Below are 6,143 nucleotides of genomic sequence, written 5' to 3' on the forward strand. Positions count from 1 at the left end.
AGGGAATCAGCTTCTGTTCTCCCTCGTACATATCCACCTCCAATTCAACGATGTGGTTCTATCTATAATGTATAATTGCCTTTGGGGGTAACATATAAGACTGTATGGACTGTATCAGTTCTGAGTTTCATGTCTGCAGTACTATCGTGTGATTATCCATGTATGAGGATGTGTTTTCTGTCTGTGAGTTTCAACAGATGATTTCTGTGCCACCCACTGATATGTGTTCAGATTAGGGTTGCCAACGGTCCCTTAAAATACAGAATCGTCCCGTATTTGTAAACAGAAAGACATGTTCCGTATTGAACGGATACAGGACGCGCTTTGTCCTGTATTCGAGAGACACTGCAGTACGAAGCTATTTGAGCGAGTAAACTCCGCAGCGGAGTCTCCACTCAGTCTGCTGGCACCGCTGCCTCTCCCCCTATGTAGCCGATGTCATGTTACAGCAGCCTGAGCGAGAGGCTGTGGACAGTGCACAGGACACAGGGAGCACTGAAAAAAGTTCCTCACTCACCAGGCATCACAATGCCATTGTTTTTTTCACATTAATTCAGATTCAGATTCATTTATTTAAAGAATGGGACATTGCACATTGATGAACAGTACAGCCGTACAGTAAACATGCCAGGTTATAGCCCAAGGGTTAGTTTCCACCTGTAGTCCCATGGCAGGTTGATGTAATCTTGAAAAAGAAAAAAATTAATAGTACAAAAAATTAATAGTACAAAAGGTTAGTAAAACCAAAGGTGAGTAAAACACAATTGTCAATATATTTAGATGCGATATTATAATAAAGGCTTCAAGAGCCTGGTTTAGGTTTGAAAGTGCTTGAATTTTACTCTTAAAAGCTGTACAAACCCTGCTTAGATCAGTAGGCTATTGCAGGTGTAACGACTTGTTACAGTCGGGTGTAGCTCAGGGAGGTAGAGCGGGTCGTCCACTAATCGCTTTGGATAAAAGAGGTCGGTGGTTTGATTCCCGGCTCCTCCAGTCTGCATGTCGAAGTGTCCTTGGGCAAGACACTGAACCCCAAATTGCTCCTGATGGTGTGCCAGCACCCTGCGTGGTAACCTGCCGCCATCGGTGTGTGAATGGGTGAATGTACCTACTGACTGTAAAGCGCTTTGGATAAAAGCACTATATAAATGCAGGCCATTTACAGTAATCAGAGATATCCTCAGTCTAAATCCATACTTTTCAATAGCCTAATTGTCTCTTTATTCAGAAGATTTCATCTGAAATCTAAAATGTTTTGCACTAATGATGTAAACTCTTGCAGGTCTGTCTATTCAAAAGAATAGCTATGTAAAATTGCTGTTTGCACTGTTGAAAGAAATGTCTTGAGTAGGCTACGTGCCAATGTGAAGATAAATTATATCAAAATGTAATTTGCACTACTGCTGATTTAATGTTGCGTTCTCTGCATGTTCATCCTCTATGGACTGTGTCTGCAGCCAGGCTGGCCAGCACAGACAGACAGTTCCCCAGCCCCATCAATCTTGTAAAATTCATCTGAAACAGCTCCCCAACAGATACAAAAATATGACCATATAAGTGTTTGATGTACATAAAATGAACTGCCGCAATCGGATTTGTGAAACACGCATTTAAAAAAAGTCACGATTTCCTTCTTCCTGGTTTCTCCTCTGACAGCCTGAGCTCACCTCAACAGAGGCCAGAGGGTGCTCTGCCTCCTGCTGAAGCTCTAGTTATACTCTGCAGATCGGCGAGTGCACCAGGGTCTGCGTGACGTAAACTCCCTCATCAGAGGGTGTGCGGCGCGCGCAGGCTCTCTGCAGACACCCGTGTAGGCTACTTTTGCGACCGCGCGGACATGTCCGGTGGAGGCTGTGATTTTTCCGCGTCACGTCGTGCCTCCCCTGAAGTTGACCTTGCGCCCCCCAGGGGAGGCACGCCTCACACTTTGAAAAGCACTGAACTAAACTAAACTACATTTCCCTGTGAGGATTTGCCACAATAGCAGAGTTGTTCTGTATAGTTCAATGGGTCGAACATGGCTTTAATACTGCCAGAGTTGGCGGTTCAACACAGCACACGAAATATGCCAAGTCATCAATATGTCATTGTACAGCATGGCACTTTGGATTGAAATATTCCAGCAAAATGGCATTAGTGATGTCACTCATAGCATTAGTGATGTCACTCATAGCCTTAGTGATGTCACTCATAGCCTTAGTGATGTCACTCATAGCCTACTCACCGATGCAGAGTCCAGCTCTTTCTGCTTCCTCTCGAACACCACGTCGTCCACCTTGTCCTTCTCAAACTCCTTCTGACAGCGGTTGAGCAGCAGCTTGCGGAAGTTCACGGTGGTGCTGGGCTTGTCTGTCATGGGCACTTTGAGCTGAACCACAGTAGACAGTCAAACAGTGCTTTTGGTTGTGGACCACATACAGAAACATAGAAGGAGGTCACGGGCCAAACTATTTCAGCGTGGCATTCAATGTGTAGAATGTTGTCTCAGAGCGTCCTTTCAGACCCCAACCATGTTTTTAATAGCAGCTGGTAGCCTTTAGCAGTATTATATGCCCCGCCCCCCATATCAGCTTTTATAGCAGTATTATAGGTCTAACATTTTCCATTGCAATGTACATGCTTTACATCCATCAAAGTCCTGGTTCAAACATTTTTGTTTCTACCTCAATATTTACGTGATCACCATGTAAACAAAAGCCATGTGCTTTTAGGTAGCACGCATCAGACTCCGTGTTGCCAGATTGTTTCCATAAACCATAGCCCATTTGCATGGGCGGTTTTGTGTGCATTCTGGGGGGATTTTGAGCAGTCTTTGTGCTGGAAACCATCGCTGAATCTGGCAACCCGGCCCCAACGGAGAATGGGAGAGATTACTCTTTGTTTCAGCCTTGCAGTCTTGGTAGTTCAAGGTTCAATCAAAGCAACTAGCTAACATTTAACCTCCAGAGCCGTTGTTTACATCGTTTGGTGTGCATCCCAGACCCTCGTGGCGATCAGCTTACCGTGGCGAGGCAGCGGCACATGTTTGCATAGGCCACAGAGAAGCTGGGCTCATCGATGGCCTTCTCGAAGACCAGGTCGATGACCCCCTTCAGCCTCTCCTCTGTGTCGATTGTCAGGTCCGTCACCTGCTTCATCAGCTGGTTGAACATCTGGGGCGTCAGCTTGTTAAGGATGCTGCGCACCTTCCTGAACAGATCCTGGGCGGATCAGTCAGAAAAAGGTAGTTAAGTCGACCAGGTAAACACTCGCCCATGGACAGCCCATGTCCACTCATTCACAGGCTATGTTGCACTGCATCCATCCTGACTCTCTAACCTCTTTGGAAGGCTCGCTATTGCTGGGAGTTGTTTGATACAGATAACATTACAACACATTTAACACTCTCAATATGTTTTGCCTCATATTACCTCACTCTAATTATACATATCTGCTTTGACTAAATGTTCACAGAATCAGACCAATGATTCCTGGCCATTAAAACTAGACATTTCGGCAATAAAATTAGACATCAACTAGAATGTAAGAAATACAACATTTTGAAGCTTTCAATATTTTTATATACCTTAAAATCACTATCGATACCATCAATTGGGAAGGTACTGATGGGTGTTGCTTTTTGGTACACAACTCCTGTTTTGTGTATTTAGTGTGTGTGCGTGTGTGTGTGTGTGTGTGTGTGCGTGCGTGCGTGTGTGTGTGTGTGCGTGTGTGTGTGCGCGTGTGTGTGTGTGTGTGTGTGTGTGTGCGTGCGTGCGTGCGTGTGTGTGTGTGAATTCAGCCCTACCTGTGTGCTCTGTGTGTCGGGGTCATCAGCTGGGCCCTCCCTCTTCAGGCCGGGCTTCCAGGCGTTCTCAGACTTCTTCAGCTGGACGTCGTCCACCGACACGTTCATGATGATCTTCCTGGGCGGCGGCCGCCGCGCGCCCATGCTCATCAGCTGGGAACGCATCCACAGAAAAGACACAACACGCCATCTTAACATCCTTAAGTCACTGCAGCTGTTCTTCTTCAACACAAACATTTAGCAAAATCAGTCAAAGTGTGTGTGTGTGTGTGTGTGTGTGTGTGTGTGTGCGTGCGTGCGTGCGTGTGTGTGTGTGTGTGTGTGTGTGTGTGTGTGTGTGTGTGTGCGTGTGTGTGTGTGTGTGTGTGTGTGTGAATTCATCAGATATGTCGTACACAATCAATGACGTTCTGACTGTTTGGAAAGCAAAGCGTTAGTTCGGGCAGGCCACGAAGTCAAGCTCAGCTCACAAAGCCAGCCCACATCAGCTGATTGGCTGATCTCTTCTAGGCATTCGATTGGGCTAATCTCATATTTAGCCTATATATATTTAGCCATATATCGCCTTATTTAAAGCCGCTTCATTTCTTCTTCTTTCTTATTATTTTTGGAGCACTTTGCCTTTCTTAGAGAGGACAGTAGACAGACAGGAGAGGTGGGGAGAGAGAGAGAGGGGATTGGAAGCTACCTACCAGGTGAGTCACCAGGATGCACCAAAGCCACTTCATTTCCTCTGCAAGCCGCTTGCAACCCGCCTCCACCCCACCTCCTCCTCACACGCTGTGTCTGACTTCAACAATGTCATTTCTGTTGTCACTAGCTGGGTTTCCATCCAAATGTATCGCAACTTTTAATCGAATTTTCAGAAAGTTGGCAAAAGAAAATGCAAAATAATGCACGTTTCCATCCACTGCTATTTTGCGAATTATACAGCTGTCAATCACCTCGTGTTTGAGGCTGTCTGAGCTGCTGATCAGCTGCTAGACCCGATATACAGCTCTGTTAAACACATCTAACGTTATTAATTTAAAGTTTCTTGATGATCTACAAGTAGGCTAGACAAAGGTACCATAACGCCATTTCTGGATTACCAGGTGCGACTCGGCAAGTATAACGTTATAATCCATGGAGCAGATAGCAAGTGAATAGCCTACAATTTCATTCAATTCTAGAAGTCGCCTTAAAGTTAGTATCCCAGTCTTCTTCTGTTTACCACGGCGGGTATTTACCATTATTTACCGTGTGTAGCCCTATTGTGTGTAGGCTACACGGTATGTCATGTTTTGCAGTGATCAAGGCAAACTGCGTAGTTTTCCAATGGAGAGGCAAGAGAAAATCGCTTCATCTGTTTCCACCGCACGTTTTGCATTTACCTTTTATCGATCGATACACCCGACTTTTCTGCCTCCCTCAAGCGTGAAAACTTTTTTGCGATATTTGGACGCTGACGCTGCCAGATGTTTTGTTTCACAGAACTATCTGTGAGACACTTTCGGTTCATCCAATCACCTGCCAAGTATTTTGAAACAGATGCAACTGTCTATCACCGCCTATCACGAGCTAACTTCAACGACTTAGGACCGCCTCCTGATGCTGATTGGTCCGAAACCACCCAAACCAATAGATTGGAGCGTGGCAGGGTGGATTACTTGCGTGATCTCGTTCTCGCGGGGATCCAGCTGCCTCACGAGGTTACTTTGCTGCTGCTCTCCCTGCCTTTCCATGGAAGCTCCATGCACATGGAAGGACAGGGAGCTCCCAGCACAAAGCCAGACTGCTAAATAGAAGTACTGCATAAGGGTGTCACAAATAATATGCACATTCGTACCCAACCGTTTAGGTATGAGGCTTTAGCTTGCATTGCAAACCCAAAACCAAAACGCATCTTTCACTGCTCTTCTACAAGGATATCATGGTAAACTAAAACTGAGACGAAAAAGATGAAAGGCGTTAAAACATTGTTGTAAATTGATTTTTCTTTTTCTTAACTAGACTGTGAAAATAATAAAATAAATAAGTAAAATAAATCAAACTAAATTACCAATTTTAAAATCAATGAAATGTCTCTACTTTCTTGCTGTATGGAACCGTCAGAACCATGACACCACTGTGTCGTACGGAACCGTCAGAACCATGACACCACTGTGTCGTATGGAACCGTCAGAACCATGACACCACTGTGTCGTATGGAACCGTCAGAACCATGACACCACTGTGTCGTATGGAACCGAACCATGCATTTTGTGAAACCGCAAATGGCAGTAAAAGTTTCCTTTTGACATGAGTGGTCCAACCACTCCTGAGTGAACTATAGGTGTGAATCAACCCTCTAACTTGCTCTAATATGTATTTATCG

The 6,143-nt window shown here is 45.1% G+C and overlaps 1 protein-coding gene across 3 annotated transcripts in view; it reads right to left on the reverse strand.

Moving 5' to 3' along the window:
- The window catches only part of eif4g3a (eukaryotic translation initiation factor 4 gamma, 3a), a 152,281-nt gene that overhangs the window by 47,385 nt on the left and 98,753 nt on the right, over nucleotides 1–6,143 (reverse strand). For all 3 annotated transcript variants that reach the window (XM_083662048.1, XM_083662047.1, XM_083662046.1), the window contains 3 exons: nucleotides 3,788–3,940; nucleotides 3,003–3,200; nucleotides 2,225–2,368 (listed from right to left, as the gene is read on the reverse strand). In XM_083662048.1, the coding sequence (XP_083518174.1) occupies nucleotides 2,225–2,368; nucleotides 3,003–3,200; nucleotides 3,788–3,940 (495 nt within the window). The remainder of the gene's footprint in view (nucleotides 1–2,224; nucleotides 2,369–3,002; nucleotides 3,201–3,787; nucleotides 3,941–6,143) is intronic.

The sequence above is a fragment of the Poromitra crassiceps genome (assembly GCF_964638095.1).
Source record: "Poromitra crassiceps genome assembly, chromosome: 27".
NCBI lineage: Eukaryota > Metazoa > Chordata > Actinopteri > Beryciformes > Melamphaidae > Poromitra > Poromitra crassiceps.